The sequence below is a fragment of the Castanea sativa genome, chromosome 12 (assembly GCF_040712315.1).
Source record: "Castanea sativa cultivar Marrone di Chiusa Pesio chromosome 12, ASM4071231v1".
Classification (NCBI taxonomy): Eukaryota; Viridiplantae; Streptophyta; class Magnoliopsida; order Fagales; family Fagaceae; genus Castanea; species Castanea sativa.
The window spans coordinates 39,925,069-39,951,484 of NC_134024.1; the positions used below are offsets into that span (position 1 = coordinate 39,925,069).

Here is a 26,416-nt window from a genome sequence, read left to right on the forward strand (position 1 = left end):
CTTGTTCAGTTGAATAGTCATGGCAGTACACCGCAACTACGCCGAATAAGAGAATCTCACCGTGACATTGGGAACATTTGAACAAAAAATTCGTGCGGTGGTTTTCCGGCTGTATTGACATGACAAGCCTGAATATATTAAATTTTATTATTGAATACACAGTGGAATGAGGTTATAAATGTACCACAATTCTTTTCTTATTCCTACACCACTAACTTTGTAGGTTGAGTAAGCTATGAGTCGCAATGCCTCAACATCATCTCGTACACGTAGAAACAAGTTTCAATCTACTTCAACAAATGAATTATCACAAGTTCCAGCAGATCAACAACTACAAACATACACAGACCACTATGGAGGGAAATGGGTTGGAAAGAAGAGAGATTTCGTAAATATGCCAATATACACGTACGAGAGTCTTGGAAGCGTTGGCCACATCATGGTCGGCAAACCTACAAAACTAAGTACAGATACCACCGCAATGGAGTTCACCGTAGCAGAACCACCTTGGTCAACCCTATACGAGAAGAGGTGTGAGTTGGAGGTGTATTGTCGATGGCACGGGTTACGAGTTCCTAAGGCACGCTCAGCCGAGTTACCTAGAGATGAACCTGCCAACATACTTGCTCGCCTTGAACAAGAGAACAATCAAATGCAAAGGCGGCTAGACCGTTTTCATGCAGTCCAGAAAGCTAGGAAGCATCTAAAGGGGAAGGCGCAAGAGCGAGCCATGAAGTCTATTAGTGAAATTACTGCGTTAGATGATGAAAGTGACATTTCAGACTTCTCAGATTCAAGCAATGATGACTTCCAAAAATTTCTACCTACGAACATTCAACGTTGTTGTTGATGTCTACACGTTTTGTGAACCTACTTGTATTAGTGTTGTTGTTGTTGTTGTTGTTGATGTCTACTTGCTCATTTTTTCCCTGCTGTTCGTTGTTGGTATGTTATGAAAAGGTGTACTTGTTATGAAACACATGATAATGCTTAGAATGGTCCATTAAGTGATATTTTGTTTACCTCAAGAAGTCACATGTCCTGATCATTAATCGATTAAAATAGTAAAGATTGTAAATCCTTTCAATGGTCTAATCTAAACTTAATGACAGTGCAAATATGGACATTGTTTTTTTCTTATTTCTGTGGGGGTAGCCTGGTTGCTACAGGGACTGAGGGAAGTGTGCAATTTACACGCAAGCTTCTTTGCATTACAGACCTCTTGTATTGAAATTATTTTCCTGAATTCAATCATAGACTCTTTCTCTCTCTTGGCTAAAGCAGAGGATGTCTTGATTGAACTTAAATATAGTCCACTAAAATACAACATAATCCAGAAATTATTGCACTCGCATTATAGGCAACAGATGGAATGGGACACTCTGGTCATGTAGGTAATCAATTGTGCAAATGGATCTGAACAAAACTTTTAAAAACCACCACTTTACAGTTGTAGTTGCATCGATAATTTTCGAGTTCCAAGAACTTGAAATTGTATATGTCAAATTTCTCTTGTCGTTTGGCAGCAAATATATGAGATAACTTGCAATTACGAACAAATCCTAATATTAGGCAATGTGATTTCTTAATAAAAAAGAGGAAGAGAACAAAAAAATCAATTTGGTTTGGCTTGTTATTTCTGTCAAGTTTGCTAATCAAACATGATGGTTAAAATTTGCTTTTGAATTTTATTGCCTTGTCAATAGACCTTAAATTGTCAAAAATTTATTATTATTCAGACAAGTGATTAACTTCAAAAATTTTAACATCAATATACAACCATGGTCTCCCTTGAAAAAGTTATATGATTTCACCACTGAGCACAAGCTTTAGAAGAAAGAGCATCTTGTTATTAATTTATTGGACAGTTCACAATAAGTTCTGGAATAGAAACTCTTAAGTATTAACATAAATTATTACACTTTAGAAGTTGGCATTGCCAGATTAGCTCCAGTGCCGCTTGGCAAATCCTTCCATTGCTGAGTGATCGTTTTGATTTGGGTGAAAAAATTAACACCAGCCTTGCCTGAAAATTAAATAATAAAAAAATCAATTAAATACAAGTAACCACTACAGTGAAAGAAAAAAAAAATGTAGTTACAGATCAAAGGAAGGAAGATATTTTACCATAGAAATTGAGATCGCCTGCAAAAGATGCCTTACAGCCAGTAAATGAGAAGAACGGCAAAGGAACTGGGATAGGAACATTGATGCCAACCTGAGTCAAAACAAAAAAAGTTGAGAATTATGTATTCCACTTAAAGCACTGGCAGTGGCAAAACTATAGTTTAAGAAACCAATACAGCCTAACAAAGAATTTATCTAAACTAATGCTAATTCAACCCACATATCTCTCTTCTTTTTTTATTAGTAAGTTATACACACAGTATAGGTTACAAACTACCAAATAAGCTAACTACAGGGTAAATAAGATCCGCTCTTGTATGAAAAATGAGCAACTGAGATGGAAGCACGCTTCAGTTTTGATTTTGTTGTGGACGAGCTGGAAGTAAACTACAAAATGTGCCCAGTACATATACAAATCAGAATAGTAGATGACGGGAATTGTTTGTAACTACTTACATGATGAGGGAGGCAAGCTAAAAGATTTACAATTAACATAAATTAGAACCCCCCCCCCCCTCCTTGGACATACTGCCTATTTTCATTCTCAGTTTCCTCTTGAGTATTGTTCTTCTCTTGAATGTTTCAGCAACATCTGGATACTTTCCCTTGATGAAGCTATCCAAGCATTTGCGGTAGGAAAAGTCTTCTTTACGACCATCAGTTGAGGCAACGTAGGGCAATCTAGATAAGTTCCTAACCTACTGGCTCCTGTCTCCTGCCACTAAATTTAAAAACCATATACAGCTATGATGATCCCCACATAGCTAGCGGTTCCTAACAGCCTATGTTCACTTTTTCTATGTTCTATATCCTTAATACTCTTTCTATTGTAGATTTCATCGATTGTAGTTCACATTTTTTGTAATTCTTTAGGTTATCTAGTGTAGACATCCCAACATCCTATGCACATGAGGTAGTAAGTACATGGAAGTACTAAATAGTCAAGTCTAGAAAACTGACCACTTTCTTGCTTGACCCAAGCAACATAATGTCCTGAATCAGCACTCCTACCCTTGTGGGTCAGCACAGCAACCAAATCATAAATTCCAGTCATTTGTGTTCCGCTATCGGATGGAACACCTGCATTTTAGTATCAGTCAAACAGTGAAAAGGAGGGACCACATGCACTGGACTTCCAAAAACTCACATGAAATCTACAGTAGACTCCCTAATTTCAGCTAACATGGACATTTTAGGTTGATACCTTCTTCAGATGTAGCTATAGATGGTTCACCACTTCTATTTGATGATCCCTGTGTGCCAAGAAGAGACATGAGATAATTTTGTAATGAGAAAGAGATACATGTTTGGGTGTTTGTATGGATAGGTTGTGTACCTCTGCATCAGACATCTTGACATCATTGTCTTCTGCCCAGAGCTCTTTTCGCTAGCTTTCAAACCAAGCTTTTTACCTTCCTCGTCCCTTAGGATCTAAATTATAAAAAATATACATGAAAATGTCCCTTAGAAACGTTTTGTTATTAACACAAAATTTTTCCATGAGAGAGCGAGAGAGCTTACTAATAGAGAGTGGTGGTGAAAACATGCCTCAGAGAGTGATGGAGAGGGAGGGAGAGAGCTTGGAGCCTGCGCGATAAAGGGCTGCAAGTGAGAGAGATATAATGAGCTCCATGCATTTACTGACTACATTATTTAGCAATGGCATTTGTCACTATAAGTCCCCCCCCATCAGAAATTTATGGCAAGAAATGCACAAGCCCTTTAGGCAAAATCTTTTAGTGACACTTTTTGCTGGTGGCTGACAAATTCATTGTGGAAGTATCCCTTTCCCAGTGAAGGGTGCTTGGCTGCCAGGTACAAAAAAAAAAAAGAATTAAGAATGCATTATTCGCTGACAGCCTTCTTTAACTGCCAGGAACTTTGCCGCCAGCAAAAGGTTACCATCAATGGCCAAAATGAGGCCATTCATCAAAAACAACTTAAATGAATAGAAAAATGATAAAAGATATTTCAGCCACTGCAGACTGGATGATGTGCTTAGAATTATCAAAGGTTTGCATGCACAACATACATGTTCCAAACACCCCTTTTTTTTATTATAAGAATACATTTTCCAAACGCAAAAAACAAAAGTTGAACCTCATAATCACTCGTGGTCAAGAAAGCAGCCCCATTTAGTTGATTTATAAAAGAGAAGATCCTTAACATAAGTTACCCATCCAAGGCGAGCTTAGACTTTAGGCTTAGTACCATTCATGATAAACATATTGCTATTTATTGACTGAACCAATGAGTACTCATGTTAGTGGGGATCATTTAAAAGAAGGGCTAGGTCAATGAAGTGTGAGGTGTACATCTAGAGTCTTGAGAACCCCATATTTTACAATAAACTTAAATGGGGCCATGTAGAGAATGGTAGTAGGAAACTAATACACAAAAACTGTATAAACAGAAGGAACAAATTGATTTCCACTGGAGCTCAAATAACATTTTTGAGTTAGAAAATTCAACTCTGCATCAAGGGCAAATAAGTAACTAAATTTTATAGATGTCCCCAGTATAATCCCAAGTAGCACTAGGATTAGGCAGTAGGGATAAAAATTTGGGTATGAGTTGTCAAACCTAGGAGAGGAATACCGGAAAAGTACATAATGTGACAGGCTCCGATACAGTTCACATAAGTTCACATAAGTTCATTTTTAAATGTTGCTCCAACCATCCAGCGGTCACACAATCCAGCAACCCCAAACAGAAAAATCAATTCCCAAATTCATCACCCAACCCACAAATTAACAAACAAACCCATAACTGGCCACCCATTAAAGCCACCAAGCCCAAAAAGCTTTAAAAAAAAACCCCTAAAATCATTTTCGTCAATTGTGCCCAAAATCACAGATCCTTTGAGCACTGTCACTCAGCAATGCTAAATTTCCACTTAAATGAAGAGGCAGTAAGCAAGAGAGATAGATAGTTAATAAAAAGAAAGTATTCAGCAAATATTGGTGTGGAGGTCATTTGGAGCACAGTCAACTTTGACTTGACAAACCAACTTACTCAAGGAGGAAATAGAGAGAAAATTATGCAAAAAGTAGGAGGGCACTTGATAATGGCATTCTGCTGAGACCCAGGATAATGAAAGCAGAGAGGCAAAGTTAAAAAGAGTTTGGGTTGTTTTCACCACTTTGATCCAGGGAGGAGAAATAGAGGGGAGGCGCTAATTTTTTTGTTGTTGAAGATATGTGAAAAAAGGAAGTAGATAAGGAAGGAAGAAATAGGTTTGGGAGAAAGATCAACCCGGCCCTAAACAAGACTAAGAAGATACAAAGATCCTTCCACCCTGCTCTCTACCTAACAAAAGGTATCATAAGCATGTTGGCATAAGTCCAAGTACAAAATTCTATAACTACCAATGATTCAAGATAGTCTGATGGGCACACATTATCCTAAGTCATCAAGGCATCTACAGAGTTAACAAATAGAAAAAACAAGTAAGAAATAAAATAAATGAAAAATGCATTGTATATGAAACCTATGACACATAACTAAGGATAATTTGAACTTTAAAAGGGAGCTCAGGCAAAACATAAGTAAATAATATACCTCCTCATAATCATAATCACGGTCACTTTCTTCCCAAGGATAACGTGGTTGTAGTGATATTCCTTGTCCTTCTTCATCCTCACCAATGTGATCTAAAAGGAAAACATAAGATTTCTAGTGTGAAAACATTTTCAAAACATAATTCAAAGACTATACATGCATCAAATTACCATCCAAATCTTCCGTAGCATCCCCACTCTCATCATTTAAGGAACCGGCTTCAACCTACAATCACACCAACCATCAAATTTTATTACCGTCGCCGACATATAAATACACACACACATTTGTTCATTGTAGGTACCAAGACCACTTACCGGCTTCTTCTTCTTCTTTTTCAAACCGCAGAACGTACTTTCCAGCCCATCGAAACTACAAATGAGGAAAATATCAAGCCTCTAGCTATCTAATGCATGCAATGGCATTCTAACATAAAATTAAAGGAAGAACAACATCAGATAATTAAAATTCATTCAATTCGGATACCCGACAAGTTTTCGGTCTTCTCGGCTAAGCTTGTCCACAGAATCATCGGCGAGTCCTGGATTACAACCTTCTTCTTCTTCTTCTTTTTAGTGGGATCAAATGGGGCAATCTGCAGCCATGTTTCAACATAAATAAATGCCTCAAGAGGCTGCTTTATGAGGTTTGTACAAATAGCCTTAAGTAGACCTTTCAGACATGAGAATATTTACAACTCTAGACCTTCGCCAAACACTCAAAAGTCTCAGAATTGACATAATCATTCAGTTCAAGATCCATTTATACAGTTCACATAAGTTCTATTTTATTTATATTTTGGAGTAATTGGAATGGTCCTTGAAGTTCTACCCTTTTTTTTTATTACAATACTAAAATTCAGAGAAAAAAATATTGGTCTTTTATTACAATACAAAGCTGAATGAATGATGATGGGACAGCAGTGAGCAGCCAAATGGTTGTGGAATTAACGTTCAGCAATAGTCCAATAGGTGGGGCCAATGGTCAATTAGAGACAGTCAATGATAGTTCATTACGATGGATTTGGACATGAGGTAACCACAGCAATGAGGATCATGGAATCTGGCCAAAAGTGAGGGAGACCGGGACCGGAACGTGCCGATAGAAATGACAATAGAAATCCGGCATTGACTCGTTAAGATGATGATATCTAAATTTGGTCCTTACAATTTGTAAAGGAGAAGACACAATCCTTGATTAGACCAGATACCCCGTCTAGTAACGAGATAAGGAACTAATCCCGTCCCGAATATTGTATTATTGGTTCAACCTTCCATAATGCATACACATCAAAACTAAAAGCATCATTTATACAATTTTTTAATAAGTTATCTGATAAAGAACAATAAATAAATCATCTTCCAAGAAAAAAATCAAAAGACCATGTAAATTAATTAGGCTGCAACATTCAAAAATTTTGACCAACCTTGAATCCAACTTTGTTATCAAGACAAGCATGCCCGAGACTTCATTTCTTTCAAAGGCACTCGATCATGAGGTCTCGCAAAAGATAGCGATTACTTATAAAACGAATAGTACAACAAAGGAATGTTCAAGAACCAAAATTTGAATTAAGTAGGGTCAATGTGAGAGCAAGTCGTGCATGAATAAAGTATATACCTCTTTGGTCCCGAAATACAAGGTTCAACATCCGCAAGATCCGGTTGTAGATAAGAGGAGTATACTATTTCTATTTGAGGCTTATTTAGGGGAAATCAGTTAGCATTACCCCTATAAGAAAATCGAATGCAAATATACCTCGGACAATTAAGAAATATAGAGAATATATAAGGACCCTTACCTCATTGTAGTCAACAAACAGTTTGTTCGCCCGGAGATATGCTTCTATCATTTCGACCTAAATTTAAGAAGGAAAGAAGTTACACAATGCTATAGGAATTTCACATTGCAAGGGAACGAATACAGTGAATCACCCACCGTCTCATCACTTCTTCCAGTTAATTTGAGATACTGTAAAGTGACACGGTCTACAGGGAAGAACCCCATGGTTGCACCATATTCGGGAGACATGTTGGCAATAGTGGCCCCGTCAGCTAGTGATAATTCACCCATGCCTTCCCCTACAAGTATATACAAACATGATAACCTCATATCTATCTAGTTCCATGGACCAAATCATTGCAATTTAAGATTAGATAAACTCAACTTCCGGAAAGTTAAATTACCATAGAACTCAACAAATTTGCCAACAACACCATGCTTCCTCAGCATTTGTGTCACGCTTAAAACCAAGTCGGTAGCAGTAACACCATTGTGCAATTTTCCAGATAACTTGAACCCAACAACACCAGGCAACACCATGCTCATGGGCTGTCAATGACAAATAAGAAGGCATTAGAAGTATAATGCAGCAGAAATCTTCCTTTAGCAGGGATGAAAGTGAGCCACAGGGTGTATATTGAAGTTTAAAATAAATGAGCAGCAGAATTTAATTACCTGGCCAAGCATTGCTGATTCTGCTTCAATACCTCCAACTCCCCAGCCAGCAACTCCTAACCCATCAATCATGGTTGTATGGGAATCAGTTCCAACCACACTATCAGGATAGAGTAGGCCCTCAGTGTTGAACACAACCCGTCCAAGGTATTCAAGATTAACCTGTGAATTCAACACATCAAGTCATTCCAGGCCACATCTTTTTAAAAATGTCAGGATCAAACACTCAATTTTCATTTGACATACAGTAATTGAAAGAAAAAAGGATATGATTTCAATATGTAGAATGAGAAATAAAAGTGATGTGATTGATACACCAAGGTCGACATTTAAACCAACATTATCTTATCTTTCACTTCTCCTTCCAAACTACTTTACCTGATGCACAATACCAGAACCAGGAGGAACAACGAGCTTGTTGCGGAAAGCAGTAGACCCCCATTTAAGAAAAGCAAATCTCTCCTTGTAAACTTAAAGCTGTAAAAATATGAAGCATCAAACACACACACACAACAAATAAGAGCCCCAACAGGAAAAAAGATCACATTAGACATTACCTCTGTAACAAACCTCTTTTTCAAGGTTCACCAATTTTGCGTTTTTTAACCCTCGTGTAATGTTTGGGCGGGGGAGGAGGCTGCGGGGCATCATCCTTAGGCTCATCATCGTGCTGCAAAGACATTAGATGCATACAATCAATATTTGGTGAAATGATAAGGTGTGTGAACTGCAAAATAGGCCTATACATCGTAATTAATGGTATCATACCATAGAGCTGCCTTTGTGTCCTATTTTGTGTCCACCTGTCCCACAAGTGGGAGCTCTTCTAGCACGTTGCGGTCGACCTCGTGGGGGTGAGGGCTGATGAAGGGGATGCTCGTCCGGTACATCAGTATCTGGCTAAAGAGTTTCAATCCTAACTGGAGGTCCTAGAGGGTCAGATGAGGATGAGGTAGGAGGGTAATGATGCTCTGTGTACAGGCCAAGAGTGGGGATCATTGTCATGGGTTCAGTACGGGGTGGGTCTATGGGCAAAGTTGGTGCACTGGAGCTGGTGGATGGGTTTGAGGGTGTCTCGTGGTGCATAGGAGGGGTCAACTGAGAATGAATACCGAGATCGAAACTGGGCTGTGAAGGTGGGGTGGGTGAAGGGACCTCGGGCTGAGGAGATGCATCTACCATGGGTGGAGGGACCTCAGGCTGGAGAGATGCGTGCGGGATGGGTGCAGGTATCTCAGGACTATTTACAACCCGAGCGGTTGTTGCACACTGACCACGGCCCCTAGCTGCACTTGTCCTTCGGCTTGTTGTAGCAGGCCGACCATGGCCCCTAGTTGCGCTTGTGCTTGGGCTTGCTGTAGCAGGCCCACCACGGCCCCTAGCTGCAGTAGCACGGGTCGGTGTACGTACAAGTGCTGCGCTTGTGCTTGGGGTTGCAATATCTGCTGATTCAGTCTCATGCCCATTGTTTGCCTCTCCATTTGGTGCAGGACCACCACCAAGCCCAACCAGATCATTTAGGACGCGTCGGACATGGTTGTGGGCTCGGCTGCCTACAAGAAGCATCTCCAACAACGCTAAATGGCTTTCAATCTGAAACCGAGAAAGAACCAGTACAATTAGATTTGAGACATTTACGTATCAATTGTAGAATGGATAATATAGTACTTATTAATCTACCTAAACACTCAACTAAGATATATATAATTAGAACACATTACCGATATATCTAATTTTGCGCTGTTGCGGTCGACATACTTTCGAGTGACTGGACGGTACCAGCGGTAATAGTCATGATCGTGAGGCATCTCACCAGTCTGAGGAGGTGCATGGCAAAGTCATTGTCGTCTCTCATCCCATGTAAGGATATACGGTCCATGCTCCTCCCTCCAATTCTTCTCCACCTTCCCACGCAAGTCTATTCTATGCAGTCTTTCATCGTACACAACATGGTCGGGTCGCTCTTGCGCCAACCCAAACTGACGAAGGACACGATCTGGGTGGTGTATCTCTACTATGCAAAAACACACAAGTGGCACCCTTGCCGTCCACGTATCCCTCCCTGCAACGCAAAAGTCAGGAAGGTGGCCGAAGTCTGCCTCGTATGGCTGCCACACAATCTACAATAGAAACAAAAAACAATTATCATAACATCAAGTTTATTAAAACAAGGGAGAATACATAGATAAAGGGAAAAACAAAAATTAAAACAGAAGATGTGTTAAAGGATGAAACAATCATATTCTTAAGGAAAATTAACATAACCAAACAGAATTTTTGTTTGTCATACTTGGTCCGGCTGAATTCTAACTAATTGCTCGCGATAGTGGATCAAGGCCATGCCGGATGGCCTACTCTTCGAGCTTGGCACCCGCACCCACCTACAGTTAGAAGCGAATAACATAAGATAAGATAATACCCATGTTATAGTTACTAAGAAGAGTACATTGCACACACAATATTAGAAAAATACTTACTTAAATGCAAGTGGAGCATATGGCCATGGGCCATAATCACATCCAGGTGGGGGCTCTATCCTCGGGCACAAGAATGGCAACCTTGCCCATGCCCAATACGGACCAATGTGCACGCCCCACCAATGCGATGCCCCTTTCTCGCTTGCCCGACACAACTCTCTGTACAACCAGGCCAAGCAACCACTACCCCAACTATACTGTGGCGGATCACGAAGGTCACGCAGGAACGCCAAGAACATCAAATGCACCCTATCTCCCGACTTGTCCATGAAAAGCTTATCCCCTAGCAGCGCTAAAATGTAGCACCGAGCATACTGGTGTATCTGCATCTCCGTTGCGTCATGAGGCAGTGGCACTGCAATGGCGTGAACAAGGCGGCTGATGAGAATTCTTTGCCCCACCAAAGTTTTGTTGTCATTCGCCGGAGTAAAACCAAGCAACTCCATGCACAGATCTCGCCAATCCCCATCCACCACAGCAGTCGGCCCAACCAAGACCTCACCGTCTATAGGAAGTCCGAAAATGACCTCCACATCTTGTAGGGTGATTGACATCTCACCATGTGGAAGATGGAACGTATGCGTCTCCGGCCGCCATCGCTCAACTAGGGCCGAAATTAGGCAATGATCTATCTCTCTGGAAGGGGCCCTAAACAATCCTTCCAGCCTTATCAACTTGATAATGTCAATCTCCCGATTATCTTCATTCTGAATGCTTGCCATCTCCTTAGTGCGACCACGGCACGTAAGTGGGCCCGGGTCCTGCAAAATCCATAAAAATTATAGCGGTTATTACAACTACAAATTGTGTTTTGAAAGAACTTGCTAACTAAAAGTCAAAGACAACGTAAAAATTAAAGCGATTGTTAGAACTAGATATTTCACCTCGCCATTCCAAATGTCCTCTGATCGATGATATCGTTGTCGCGTCAACAATGACTCGTCAAGTGGACCAGGGTGCAAGACCTGTGGCTCGTCATCAATCCGAGGCTCCATACTGCAAACATTCAGATACTCAACTGTGAGATCATTAAAAGTGTGGGGGCAAAGGAATGCTATTCTACATGCAAGTAAATGTGACTAAAAATGAAAAGAAGGTTCTGTAGTTTATTCTCTTGTTGTATCTATCTACAGAACTAAAAATAAAGATAAAAATAAGTAAATAATAGCATATTAAACTAACAGGATCAAGCAGCAGTTGCCAGACACATAGTCAGAACAAATACACTTCAAAGCTATACAGTGACTTCTTGGATGAAAAATAGCCACGCACGTCCTAAATGATAATGAATAAAAATAACCACAAAACCAGGAAATCCCAGACAAACATCTGATTAAAAATAAATAAAAAATCCCCTAATGTGTCCAAAAAAGAACAAAGAAAAAACCAATGTATAGAGGAGACATAAACAAAACCACAATCAGAGTCATTTACAGAGCTAATTAGCAAAAAATTAAAATAAAATCTGAACATAATAGATAATTTATATCCATCAAACACCCAACTTTGTCCACATTAGCCAATCTGCCAATGTTGCTATGCTGCCAGCAAGGTCCTTAATGTTCATGGGGAAGTATCTGAAATGTGCAAGTTGGGTGCCCAAAAAAATAATAATAATAAGCACTTCAAAGCAAAGTGATTCATTTCAATTTTTTTTTTATTCTAAAAGATATACAAATAGACATGTTATCTACAGGAAAAATCTGAGTTCATTAACCTCAATGAACATTTCAAACATTTAACTTTTGGCCACAAATATTTAAAACTTTTTTACCCTTCTGATGATGAAGAAAAATTAAAATATTGAGGCTCTAAGAATCTATATTTTGTAGTTTAAATTAGGGAGAATCTCCCTTGGCCCCAGGTCCTAGATAAATATACAAAGACCTCCCTTATACTTCTAAAATTAGAAGTATATATCCCAAGTAGAGTTGTCAGCTCAAGAGATACCATTGTTCTTGTCTTCATCCTCAATCCTTTACTCATCTCTATCACTGAATTCAAAAGTTCATCCAATAACCAACATCATCAAGAAAATCACCTTCACCATTTCTGGCACCTTCTACAAAACTGAAACCTTTACCTCTAATTGCAGAATTATAAACCCTACATCCAGCACAACAACCATTCCTCGTTCTTAACAATGGTAAGAAAGGTAAATAAAATTTCTGCAAATACAAGGGAGATCCTTGTATCATCAACTAACCGAGGGAAGAGGGAAGGTCAGTGTAATGTTTTCTTTATCTCATCAATGAACAAAGATATTCAACTCAACTCAACTAACCTCACTCATGCCAAAGCTCATAACCATAATTTAGTAACCAATGAATAACTAAGATAAAATATTGAGCTAATTTCAGCTATCCAGAGTATGACTAATATTAATCATCAGCACAAATTGGCTTCCCAGTATGTGTGCACAATCTGCAAGTTAGGGAAGTCTTCAAAAAGTTCCGGTGATTACTGGCTCCAATAAAAATTTGACAATGGAGTTGTTCATCAACTAACGCATAAAGTTCCACTATCAAACTTGTAATTTTTAGTTCCTTGGCCAATAGTATCCCATCTCTAAAAGCCCACATTTCAATCAAAACACTATAAAGATTCCCACAATTTCTGGCAAAATCTTTTATCCAATCTTTGCTTTGTGTCCCTCATATACGAAAACCAATCTCATATAAATCCAACCAAAACCCAGAAAAAAATCAGCCAAATAAAACACAAATTAACCATCAATTCCCCATATGATCAAACAAAACCACCAACATTAGACAGGAAATCAACCTTCACCAATTAAAATAAGAGAAACCCAGATCACATTTCTTCACAATTGAACACCCAAAACAAAAAAGGAACAAAATTTCAACAAAAAACCGAAAAACCCACCTGGCGATTGAGCGTAGTTGGGTCACGCCGAGGGGTTGAGGGTGACTGCTTTGAGTGTTTGAGGGAGAGTGTTTTAATTTTTAGTGAGAGTGTTTCAGAGAGAGCGTTTGAGAGATTGAGAGAGTGTGAGTGAGTGTTTGAGTGAGGTTGAGAGAGTGTGATTGTTTCAGGGGGGGGGGGGGGGTTTTAAAATGGGCGTGTAGATTTCGAGTCTTATAAACTCGATTTCTACGTGGCTACACGTGGAAAATTTGTCCACGTCAAGGTATTGCCGACCACTAAAAATCGAGTTTTAAAAGCTCGATTTTTACTTGGATCTCGAGTTTATAAAACTCGAGATGCTAGTTTCCTACATTCTTTTGAACAGTGACAACTAACGAAAATGTTAGATGTCTAACGGTAAATGGCAACAAAGTTCCGCTAATTATGGACCTCATCTTTGTTGGGAATTATGATATTTTTTACCAGAAAGAAATTAAGTAAAAGTTGGAAAATTCTTAGCTCCTTAGTCCCTTCCTTCAAGGAAAGTTCCAACTTGAGGAAAGATAGCCCCTAGTCCCTTCAAGGAAAGTTCAAAAACTTAAAATGAAAATCCTCTAACATTTTGTGATCCATTTTATGAGGAGAGGGGGACGTAATAGTTTGCCGTATACAACCACAATTTAGGGATCCACCATTTTTTGTATTCTTTGGTTGCAATTTCCATATTCTGTGAATAAACTTATAGTCTGTGAATAAACTTGATGCAGGTAAGTTCTCATCTTTTGGAGTGTGATTTCCTTGCCTGTTTTGTTAGCATTTTCCTTCAGCTTTCTATATCATTGTAGAAGAGTTGCCCAAGGGCCATGGTCTATAAAAGATCCCTGCACTCATTTCCTTGCTTATCCAAGAGTTTGTACTAAACATAAAGCAGTGCTAAATGAGAGGTCTTCCTTATTCAGGAAATATGAATCTAATATCATATTACTTCATGTTCTTGAGCTCACTTTTCTTACTTTTAACTTTTCAACTCAGTTACTCTTTATCTTCTATGCATCCATTGTGTCACGCAGATGAGAGGTCTGCCTTGTTGCAATTCAAGGAAAGCTTTATCATCAACAACTCCACCTGTAGATTTTTTTATGATGATTATCTTCCGCCGGTTGCATCATGGACCCTTGAAAATAGCAGTTGTTGCTCATGGGACGGGGTTGATTGTGACAAGAAAAGTGGTCATGTGATTGGCCTTAAACTAATCAACAGTTGCCTCTATGGTTCCATCAACTCTAGCAGCAGCCTATTCCAACTTGTTCACCTTCAACTACTTGATCTCAGCTACAATAACTTCAACTTCTCTCAAATCCCATCTAGCATAGGCAATCTTTCGAAACTTCAATATCTCAGACTCTCCGATTCCTTCTTTGCTGGTCAAATTCCATCGGAAATTTCACAGTTATCCAAATTGTCTTCCCTTGATCTATCCTGCAACTCTTATCCATCTTCCTGCAGTTTTTTCGGTCTGTTGAGTTTTGATCCATCTTCTAAACGGTTGTTGGAACTCAAAAGGCCTCATTTTGAAAGCCTAGTACAAAACTTAACTAACCTAGAAGAATTGTCGCTCTCTTTGGTAAACATACCTTACCCTGTGCCAAGTTTATTGGCAAATATGTCATCGTTGTCCTTTCTCATTCTCCCCAGTTGTGGATTGCTTGGGGAACTTCCGACTAATATTTTTCAGCTACCAAATGCAGAATTTTTACATTTGGTACAGAATCCAGGTCTTACCGGTAACTTGCCTGACTTTAATCGGACTAGTCACCTTAAGTATTTGAATGTTATGAGAACAGGAATGTCTGGTGAGATACCTGCTTCAATCGGAAACCTTGGTTCCCTGGAACAATTGTCTCTCGGTTTCAACAATTTCTCAGGGTTGGTTCCGCCTTCAATAGGTAACCTTTCCAAGCTTACTGTTATGACGCTTTCAGGTAATTCTATTAGTGGCAATTTACCTTCTTTTGCTAATTTGAACCATCTTGCTTCCTTGGATCTAAGCTATAATGGTTTTGCTGGTCCAATCCCAAACCTTATGAATCTGACCAGCTTAACTTTACTGAACCTTGAATCCAATAAGTTTCAAGGTCCAATTCCAAGCTCAATATCTGGACTCAAGAATCTTAAGTATCTAGACCTTTCTTTCAATAATTTGAGTGGTACAATGGAGCTAGACTCGTTGCATGTGTTAAAAAATTTAACAACCCTCAGTCTAGCATTCAACAAACTATCTTTGCTAGGCAAAATCAATTCCAGTGCTTCTTTTCCAAACTTAACGACGTTGAGTTTGGCTTCATGCAATCTAAGTGAGTTCCCACAATATTTACAAAATCTGGATAAGTTGATGTTTTTAGACCTGTCTTTTAACAATATCCATGGCCTTGTGCCCCAATGGTTTTTGGAAAAAAGTAAAGAAACCCTGCTGACTTTGGACCTTTCTCACAACTTTCTGACAGGCTTTGATCAATCTCCTTTTGTTCTTCCATGGTCTAGTTTGAAATTTCTAAAAATTGATTCAAATAGGATCCAAGGATTACTACCACTTCCACCATTGTCTACCGTGTCTTATATAATCTCAAACAATTCGCTGACAGGAGAAATCCCACCATTGATTTGCAATCAAACTCTGCTTCACGTTCTTGATTTGTCTAAGAACAACTTAAGTGGCCAAATTCCAGAATGTTTGGGAAACTTTAGCAATTTTCTGTCAATACTGAATTTAGGAAGCAACAACTTTCATAGCACCATTCCTCGAACTTGGACACATGGGTGTAAATTAAGGATGATTAACTTGGGCCAAAACAAATTGAAGGGGCTGATCCCAAGATCAATGTCAAAGTGTGCAATGCTAGAGAATCTTGATCTCGGACACAATCAAATTAATGATACTTTCCCCTTTTGGTTGGGGACTCTTCCTGAATTGAAGATTCTCATTTTGCAATCTAATAAATTCCATGGTGCCATTTGGAGTCCTGAATTCAGGACTGTGTTCCCTAAGTTGCACGTCATTGATCTGTCTTATAATGGTTTTGTTGGTAATTTGCCTTTTGAATACTTCAGTAGCTGCAATTCCATGAAAATTACAGATGAAGAGCACTTGGCTTACTTGCAAGCAGACATCGGTTTGGAATCTTTTGATATGTCAAGTCCCAGTATGACTGCATCAAGACCCAGTATGACAGCGCGTAAATATTATGAATACTCAATGACAGTTACAATCAAAGGTTTGAGGACAGAATATACCAGGATCATAGCAATCTTTGCACTCATGGATTTCTCATGTAACAAATTCGAAGGTGAGGTTCCAGAATCCATTGGGATGTTGAAGGGGCTTTTTGCACTCAACCTTTCCAACAACTTACTCTCAGGTCACATCCCATCAGCCATGGGAAACCTAACACAACTAGAGTCCTTAGACCTTTCTTTAAACAAACTCTCAGGGGAGATCCCTCAGCAACTAGCACAACTCACTTTCCTATCATTCATTAATGTGTCTTATAACAACTTCACTGGACCTATACCGAGAGGGAACCAATTTGCTACCTTCCTAAACAATTCATTTGAAGGAAATTTAGGATTATGTGGAAATCAATTATCAAGAAAATGTGACGGTCCTAAAGCCTTTTTGCCACCTCTTTCAGCCTCCACAGATAATCAGGAATCAGGATCTTCAACTGAATTTGATTGGATAATTGTTGTCATAGGGTATGGAAGCGGTTTTATAATTGGAGTGGTTATTGGACACATAGTGATCACTAGGAAACATGATTGGTTTTTGAAGAATTTTGGAATTTGGCAACCAAAAACCAGCAAAGGAAAAAAAAAATAGTAGATGTTTTGTTTAGTTGTTAGTGCAATTGTTAGTGCTTTTTGCTTTGCCATTTGTTTTGCCTTGCTTTGGCTTTATAGTTTTGTTTTTTGGTTGGTGTAGCAGGGAGGTTTCCCTATGCTAGTTTATTTTGGGATTTCCCTTTGTAATCTGTGTTTATTTCAATGAATAAAAGCTGAATTACCAACAAAAAAAAGAAACTAAATTTGTTCAAGCAATTTTTCCTTCATGCTTAAGAATATATGCTCGTCACTCTTGTTTATTGTACACGTCTGTCATTTATGGTTTTTGGAAGAGGGGAGGGGATGAAATAATATGGTAGCACACTACATACTAGATGAAAAAAATTATATTGATTGCAACGAATAAAGGCAAGAGGTTTGTGCTTATTTATTTATTATATATTTGCTTGTGGTTTCATATATAAGAGACTCAAAGGATGCAAGGTCGAAATGATGGCTGCCATTTAAATGAATAAGAGAAAACTTCAAAGAAGCAGAGCTCAGTGAAGTAAAGCCAAAAAGGTTGAAGCTCATCCCGATGGGTATCACTCTAAACTCTTCCTGAAATCATTCTAAGAGTACCTAACAGGAAACACTCAAAACTTAAATACCAAGCAAGAAAGCAATCCAATGCGCATAGGAACCCCAAACAAATATCTCTCTGTGAGCTTATTGATTCAAATGTAGCTACGACATCATTGGTTGAGGAGGCAGGCCTAACCATGCTCAAGACCCTATTGAGACTGTCGTGGGTCAAATTGAGTCACAGCTATTCGTCATCTTCTAGCTATGGTGGATGGAACAAGAACTATTATGGCTCATTCCAATAGAAGCTGAAGGATTTGGAGGCTGTAACAACAAAGATGCAATTAGAATATCCTACTGGAGACAATACTTAAAACAAAAAAAAAACAAAAAAAACAAAAGACTGTCTCACTTAAAATTCAAGTGCTACTTGTTCCTTTTCAAAATAAATTCCGTTCTCTATTTCTCCATTGATGCATTAAAAAGTAAAAATCAAGAAAGGCACCAAGAAAAAATATATGTCAGGTCTTGGTTGGTGGCTCTAACTACCATCTCTTTTTTAATTGGTCAGTACTCAGTAGTAATATAAGCCCATTAACCATATTGTTGACTTCTATGTATGCCATTCAGGAAATATACTTCCCACCTTGCATCCAATAAAATTAGACTAACAATTTTGCAAAAGGGGCTTCATTGTCATGGATGTCTCCTATTTCATTTTTAATCATAGAGAATATGAAAATATAAAATGAATCGGATTTACAAATATATTTCAACCTGGTACTCCTTTTTCCCAAGGGATAAGTTTATCATGGTATTAGAGCTTTACTAAGCCAACACCATTTACTCAGCTTATGTTTCATAGTATCGAAACTAGAATCCTAAATTCGATCATTATTTTTAGTCAAATTCCCATAAATTTTAAAAATCCCATGTAGTGGGCCTTATTTATTAAGGGGGAGTTTAGGCCTACATGTGATGAAGACCGTTAAAATTATGATTTAATGATTAAATTTACTATTTTTTTTAACAATTTAAACTTTTAGGACAATCATTACTTTATCATGTTGCATCTTCGGATTCACAAATCAGTGTTAAGAAGGTCATCAAGCATCAAAAGAATAATTAGATATTGTTTCCTCTGCATGCTCCTCGAAGAATCCCTATGAAAGGTATCAATTCAAGATCTACCTCTTTGACTTGTTGCCTGTTCAATAGCACAATTTGTGGTGTAGAATAATATCTTTTTATGAAATGCAGAGAATAGATAATTATTTTATAATTATTGTATAATATATAATTTGTTCTCTAAACTTCGTTGAAAATAAGTGGTTCTTTCTAAAAATTAAAAATTTATAAAATTATTTTCCATCTTTCTATCTCTACCAATTTATCATTCTATTATTTTGGATGTATTTGATTGGGATTATTCTTTTATAAGGTGGTCCATATTCTTCAAAATTATGCTATAGTGCGCCAAGTTTCACACAAATTATTCAAATTTCTTATTCTTTAAAATGTGATTATCATGATGATCAAAACTTATAACAAAATTACATTTCAAAGGTTTGTCAACTTGCAATTTGTGAGTCACATGGGTTGATCCCTTTTTATCAAAGTGATTTTCTCCCCTTTTTTGGTTGCTTCTACAACGAGTATTATTATTACTAGTTGCGAACCCGCACGTTGTGAGTGATAATTATTTTTATGGTAGTTTTATTATATATTTTTTTTACAATTCAAACTAAGCTAATAATGAGTAACGTATTTTGTAATTATATTTTTATTTATTATAGGAAAAATCATAAATATAATATAGAAACAATCCAAAACACCAAAAAAATGTAAACTAAAAAAATAAAATAAAACTTAACAATGATTAATTGAACCAATATTAGGATAAAATTTTGTTTTTAATAATCTATTAAGGTTATTTTCTTTGTAGAAATTATAATTTCGGCCACCCAAAACATATTATCAAATAAAATATTATTAGCAAAATCTAAGAATTAAATTTCTATACATGCATTGTTATAAAATAATAATAATTAAAATAAAATTGCAAAAGTTAAAATTTGTCACCTATCCGATTATTTTCATCTGGCTAACCTTTGCTTTTCTTTAAATGAATGGCATTATAGAGTACTTCTAATATAACTATTAAGAGTACTTTGTCCACCACAAAGGATTAGAAAATAAACAGAAATTAGTAAAGTCTCATAGTTTAACATCTAAATTGAGCACTATAAAAAATCATGCTATGTAATAGAATAAATACTAAATTATCCAAATCATGCTATGTAATAGAATAATATTATATTTTTATATGTTATATTTAATTATTTAGAACGCAATAGGATAACATTTAACAATCAAAGAGAATAAAAAATAAAAACAACAACCTAAAAAATAAAACTAAATCACATTAACCCAAAATAGAATTTTAAAAAATATAAAAAATTATCAACCTAAAGTAGAGTTGAAAGAAAAATAAAAAAATCCACCAAAAAATTTAAAGAGAGAGAGAGAGAACCATTTTTTTGTGAAAACTATGCATAGAATAGAAGAGATAGTGACAAATTTATAGTAAGAGGGTGTGAATAAGAAGAGACAAAAATAAAGGAAGACGAAGGAAAAGAGGAAGAATGATATTAATGTAGAGGGTAGTGGGGAGATGACAAGGTAAGAGAGGGAGAAAGATTGAATAAGTAGTGGGGAGATGAAATGGTAAGGGAGAGAGAAAGGTTGGAGAGGTGTAGATATTAAAAAAATGAATATTAAAAACATTTATAGGAAAATTGGAAAGAAAAATAAAAACCCTAAAGCTTGAAAGGCTTCAACGTTTTTGTTTTGTTTTTTTTTTTTTTCCTTCCTTTAAGCTAAAAAGGCCCACACAAAACCCTAAAGCTGAACTGAAAAGGCTTTGGGTTGGGCTTGATAATAAAACAAAATAAATAAGAGGTGGGCTAGATTAATAATACAAATTTATTATACAGTGATAGTGGAAGTAAATAAATAAGTAGTGGGTTGGATTTATTATAGGGTGATAGTGGAAGTAAATAAATAATTAGTGGAAGTAAATAAATAAGAAGTGGGCTGCATTTATAGGACTGAAAATTGTAAAAACCATTTTAAAATTGTAGGACAAATTATATTTAAAAAAAAAAAATGACGTGGCAACTGATGTGGCGTAATGTGAAAGCAGTAGCAATAGTATTAAACACTAGCTTTTAGTAATATATAAATATAGATTATTATCATTGGCTCTTTGTTCAAGTTCTTTCCTTCTGACAAATTATTTCTCATTGTGAACGAGCACAGGGACCTTCTGATGAACTGGGTTATTTCGTAAAAGCAAATCACTCTTATTAGGTAAATCCTCTTTCACATATTCATACTTCACACCCTTGAGTTCCAGAGCCCATAGCACCCTGTAACTGTATGGGCTCGGCCGAACTCCTAATAACTTAACTTCTTCCATTTTTGTTTATTTTCTAACCTTGTCAAATTCTTGTATATATAGAGAGAGAGATGTTTTTGTCTTTGTGTGACAATTTGGGGTTTATCTTCATTGGGCTCTAAGTCTTCATTTTTTTTACTGTATTTTAACCGAAAAGATTAAGATAGAAAAGTATATCCCTGATCTTGAGAGTAGAGACAAGTCGCCTAGATTTTTGATTTCCTTTTAAGAAAAGGAAGTAAATTATATTTTGAGCTAGAGGGAAAGTTTTGAGCCTGCCATTACTATATCTACCAGCTAGAGAGATACATGAACTGATCACTAATGTATACCTCTTAATTATGCTAAAATATTATTTTTGTCTTTAAAATTTGTATCAACTTTGCCTTTTATCCTTGAACTTTAAAGAGTTGGTTTTTTGTCTTTAAACCAAGGTGGTCGATACAGTACTAGTACCAACCGGTATGTATCGTACCAGTATTTATACCGGTATCAAAACGCCAACGTTTCGTACTAGTTTAAATACTAGCCATATCGGCCGATTTCGGGAATTACTGGCTGGTACCGGGCAAATTGGTCAGTACAGAAGAAAGCTTTTTTTTTTTTTCATTTTAGTTTTGTAATTTTTGAATTTTTGTAAGGGCAGAATGGTAACTTACTTGCATTAACTTATTAGTATTATTTGTTTTCCTAGTATGCAATGGACAATTAAGGTTATGTTTGATAATAGTTTTTGTTTTCTATTTTCAAAAACTTGTTTTTGGGAATATAAAGAAAAAATAATTTTCTTGTATATTTTTGAAATAAAAAACATGTTTGGTTCGTTTAAATTTTAAAAATAGTTTTTTGAAGAAAAAAATAAAAAATACGAAAATATGTTGTTGTTGCTAGGGTTTGAACTATAATGGTAAATCATTAAATAAGACAGATTCATTAAATCAAATGTGTGTTTTCAGTGATTTTTGAAAACTAGAAACTGAAAACAGCATTTTGCATGCTTTTAGTTTCCTTCTCAAATTGAGTTTTGAGAACAATTTTAGTCTTTTGTTTATTTTAGGTTACCAAACAAGTTTTTTAGTTTCAAAATTAGAAAATTGTTTTTGAAAACAAAAAATAAGGGGAAAAAATAATTACCAAACATACCTTAAGCTTTCTATTTTTTATATTGTGTTTTTTTTTTTCTTTTAATTGATACTAAAGTTTAAAATCATAAATAATTTGTTCGAAATTGAGGTAATGTTTTATAGTAAACTTCTATATTTATTATAATATATATATATATATATATATATATATATATATATATATATATATATATATATATATATATATATAACGGAAAACTCAAAACGGTACACCAGTATTGACCGGTACCGAAATATATCGTCCCACCGGTCAAATTGGTACAGCCTCCAATACAAAATTGACTCCCTTGCCTTAAACCCTATAGAGAGTTTTTTTTTCTCCGAAAATTTTACAATAGCTTATTAAAAATTAGTTTTAAAAATTGATATTAATTATTATAATATTTTTAATAGTTTAGGAATGAAATACAAAAGTCATGCAAGTTTAGGGACAAAAATATCAAAGGATAAAATTATTGTTTTCGTCCTTAAAATTTGTATGAATTTCATTCTTTTGCCCCTAACTTAAAAAAAAAATCATTTTAACATATTTTTTTCCCTTAACTATTGAATTAAAAAAAAATTTAGAGAAAAAGAATGAACTTTTTAAATTTATGACAAAAAGCAAAATTCTTACAAAATTTAAGGACAAAAACAATATTTTAACCAAGGTTTTTTCCACCAAATGTTGACAAATCACCAAGGAATGGAGAGGAGTCTCCATAAACCATATGTAAGTTCCCATTACATTTTTATTCATGAAATTTATAGAAAGTTGGATATTGTTTATTGAAATTTAAAAAGTTTTGTTTGTTTCTTCTTCTTTTTTTTTCTTTTTTTTTTTAAGAAAAAGAAAAAAGAAAATCAAACCTTGACAAATTGGTTTGATCCGGCCAGCTAGTAGCTTGTCCACTTACAATGTCGTGGATGCTTGTCGACCATCCCCACCCGATGATAACAATTCATTCTCCTTCTCTCCCATGGTGATGGTGCCCTCATACAAGTACTGTCTTGAATATCAAGTCACCTCCCATATAGGGTTCCGCACCATCTAGCTTGAAAGGGTTCTTTGTCTACTCAAGTACTGTGCGGTACAAGGACAAAGATAAGGGATCCATGATCATTGACAATGCAGAGACACCATGAACATGGAAAAAGAATACTGAATTATACTCATGTCATGAGCCTCAGAAGTGATAGGATACCCATCTCTGTCGATGAATGGGAGCCTCTCTGATCAGCCCCTCATCAGTGAAGTCTGGCATCGTGCATGGTTGCACCACCCATAGGCACATCAAAAGAGCCGTCCAAAAAAGAGACAACGGGGTTTGTAAAGCATAAAATTAACACATAATAAGAGAAGAATGAAGATGGGGATACTTACAACAGAGGACATGGCAAGTGGTGGCACGAGCTTCTCAGCATTTAATAGGAGATGGGTTTCTGTTTAGGTTTAGTGAGTAAGCATGGGATTGTGAGTTGCTTAGAGTACGTAACATAGTTATAGGTGTGGTTAAACACTTTTGTAAGAACACACAGTCCTAAGAAAAATGAAAAACAATTGCTTTTGATGCATCACAGAAGGAACATGTTCTTGCCTCACCTTTTCTAGCTGGTGAGGCACTTACTTAGCGAAATAGAAGGCTTGTGCCACGAAAAGGGAAAAAAAAGTAATAGAATAACCGAAATAGTGTACTAGAAAAAAACGAAACAAAAAAGAGACATGATAATTGATAATCTTCAACGTAATTCATTAATTGCAATAGGAAAAAAGTGAAGGAAGCAAAAAATGTTAATAACCAAAATTAAGCTTTTGTGTCTATAGTAAAAATTGATAAAGCAGCACAGGAAAATTTGATCACAACAATTACGGTGTCCCTTTTTTGTTTTGTTTTTTGCTTAATAATAAACGGTGTTGTTTTAATTTAAAATTTGTTGTTATTTAGTGCAAACATATATGACAATTAAGATTCAAATACGATAACCACTGGGCTAAACCATGACTTCTAAGATCCTGTTTTAATTATATAGTATAGTATATGATATAGGGTCTATTTGGTACAAGTCTTTAAATATATGCTTTTAGTTTTTAAACAACATTACATGTATTTCCACACACTTTTTCACCTGCACTTATTTCCAAAAATACAAACAACGTTACTAGAATAATATTATCAAACGGACTCATAATATTTGTAACAACAAATTTATTATATATTTAATGACGCCAAACTTGACATATGCCAAATGCAAACACTTATCCCTTGGAGTCTTAGAAGTGTGAACATGCAGATGGCGGCAAACAATAGGTTTTGTTCTCCTCCATCAGGTGTGGTTGGGTTGAGCACTCAAATCAATTTGACCCATCACTACAACAAAATGTATTTTCAGTGACGTAAAAATTCGTCACTAAAATTCCAATATTTCGTCACTAAAAACTTTTAGTGACGAAATTGGACTTTTAGTGACGAAATTCATTTCGTCGTTGAAACCCTGTTACTAAAAGTCCTGGTGACGAAAAATTTCGTCACTAAAAGTCCGATTTGATTTTTTTTTTTTTAACTTTTAGAGGCGAAAACGTTTCGTCACTAAATGTTTTCCTCACTAAAAACACCATTCAGTGACGAAAATATTTTGTCACTAAAAATACTTTAGTTTATTAAATCATATTTAGTGACGAATAATGTCGTCACTAAAACTATTTATCGGGTACATATAGTGACGAAAAAGTTCGTCACTAAAACTATTTTTAAGAAAATCCATGCACATATAGTGATGAAAATTTTTGTCACTAAAACCATTTCTTACAAAATTTTGTTACATTTAGTGATGAAATATTTCGTCACTAAAACTTATTTTCTGTTTTTATTTTTTTCATGGTTTTGATATTAACCTGTAACTTGTTTTTACATTACTAAAATCTCACATTTGAATAATACATTTATTTCAACAACGCATTTATAAAAAAAGATCCATACATTCCACAAGTAAAAAATAAAACAAGTATTTAATTCAAACTCCTTCCATACAATAATTTTTTTCAACATATACAATAACTCAAGATGTTTTATAACAATACAAAAAGTGTAGCATAATATAATTAGAACTAACGGAAGATGTCCTCATATGTCTTCAAGTAATGCCAAAAGTAAATCTTCTTAAAACCACCAATAAGAAATCTGCACAAATATAAAACCAATACTACATTAAAATCATAAAGTAAAAACATTAATTATGTTAGAAGAAACATTTCTAACAGTACGTTAAGAGTAGTCACACCATGTAATATGGGTCAATTGCTAAAAGAAAGTACTAACCAAAACATGTTTTAACTTGAAGTTGAACCACCCCCATAGGTAAGAGCGTCATCATAACCATTCCTCCTTAAAATATTAAAAATATTCTTTTGGACCTCTTCTTGCTTAGCTCGTGCCTCTTGGTCCCTAGCTCGCTCCTCTTGGTCCTTAGCTCTTGCCTCTTTGAGCTCAATGATCTCATTTTCTATCCGTTGAATATAATCCACCGAGGAATTAGATGAGGCGGTGGTTACTAGAGAAGAAGAAGGTCTCATGCCAAGTCCTTTTACAACACCGGACTTCTTCTTAAAAACCAAGTTTGAGATCTCCTCTTGTGTAAGGGGAATTGCATTAGGATCTTGACAATGATCCTCTTGCACTTTGAGAATATTTTCCTATCATTTGAAAAGGAGAAAGAAACAAACAATCACAACATTAATAACGCATATGTTATAGCTTTACAAACATGATAGAGATGGAATGATAAGGATGGAATGATATACATACATATGTAGCTTCATCCTCATGGTGTATCTACATATTTGTATTTGGATTGAAATGAACATTTTTGAAGATTTTTGCCAATTCAGGAACTTGACCGTCATTACTATTTGTCTGATTAATTAACATTAAAGTGTTAGA

The 26,416-nt window shown here is 36.1% G+C and overlaps 2 protein-coding genes and 2 long non-coding RNA genes across 4 annotated transcripts; 1 reads left to right on the forward strand and 3 right to left on the reverse strand.

Moving 5' to 3' along the window:
- Positions 1-3,086: 3,086 nt before the first annotated feature.
- On the reverse strand, positions 3,087-3,552 carry LOC142618610 (uncharacterized). Its single transcript, XR_012841322.1, has 3 exons — positions 3,464-3,552; positions 3,332-3,380; positions 3,087-3,207 (listed from the first exon to the last, which is right to left on the reverse strand). It is a non-coding gene; the product is annotated as an uncharacterized LOC142618610 (long non-coding RNA).
- A 2,605-nt stretch (positions 3,553-6,157) lies between these two features.
- LOC142620661 (aconitate hydratase-like) lies at positions 6,158-8,699 on the reverse strand. The gene is made up of 7 exons (XM_075793995.1): positions 8,691-8,699; positions 8,524-8,607; positions 8,146-8,307; positions 7,875-8,019; positions 7,627-7,769; positions 7,490-7,546; positions 6,158-6,283 (listed from the first exon to the last, which is right to left on the reverse strand). Exons 1-7 carry the CDS (start codon positions 8,697-8,699, stop codon positions 6,158-6,160), a joined length of 726 nt encoding a protein of 241 aa, XP_075650110.1.
- A 1,310-nt stretch (positions 8,700-10,009) lies between these two features.
- LOC142618960 (uncharacterized) lies at positions 10,010-10,714 on the reverse strand. The gene is made up of 3 exons (XR_012841401.1): positions 10,623-10,714; positions 10,436-10,526; positions 10,010-10,265 (listed from the first exon to the last, which is right to left on the reverse strand). It is a non-coding gene; the product is annotated as an uncharacterized LOC142618960 (long non-coding RNA).
- A 3,703-nt stretch (positions 10,715-14,417) lies between these two features.
- Positions 14,418-17,460, forward strand: LOC142621262 (receptor-like protein 7). Its single transcript, XM_075794578.1, has one exon. It carries the CDS (start codon positions 14,428-14,430, stop codon positions 17,365-17,367), a length of 2,940 nt encoding a protein of 979 aa, XP_075650693.1. The 5' UTR covers positions 14,418-14,427; the 3' UTR covers positions 17,368-17,460.
- The last annotated feature ends 8,956 nt before the right edge of the window (positions 17,461-26,416 follow it).

Coding starts and splice junctions, on each gene's coding strand:
- LOC142621262 (XM_075794578.1), top strand. CDS start 14,428: ATGAGAGGTCTTCCTTATTCAGGAAATATGAATCTAATATCATATTAC.
- LOC142620661 (XM_075793995.1), bottom strand. Junction 7,547..7,626: donor CTGGAAGAAGTGATGAGACG/GTGGGTGATTCA, acceptor TCTTAAATTTAG/GTCGAAATGATAGAAGCATA. Junction 6,284..7,489: donor TGTTTGTTGACTACAATGAG/GTAAGGGTCCTT, acceptor ACATGGCTGCAG/ATTGCCCCATTTGATCCCAC.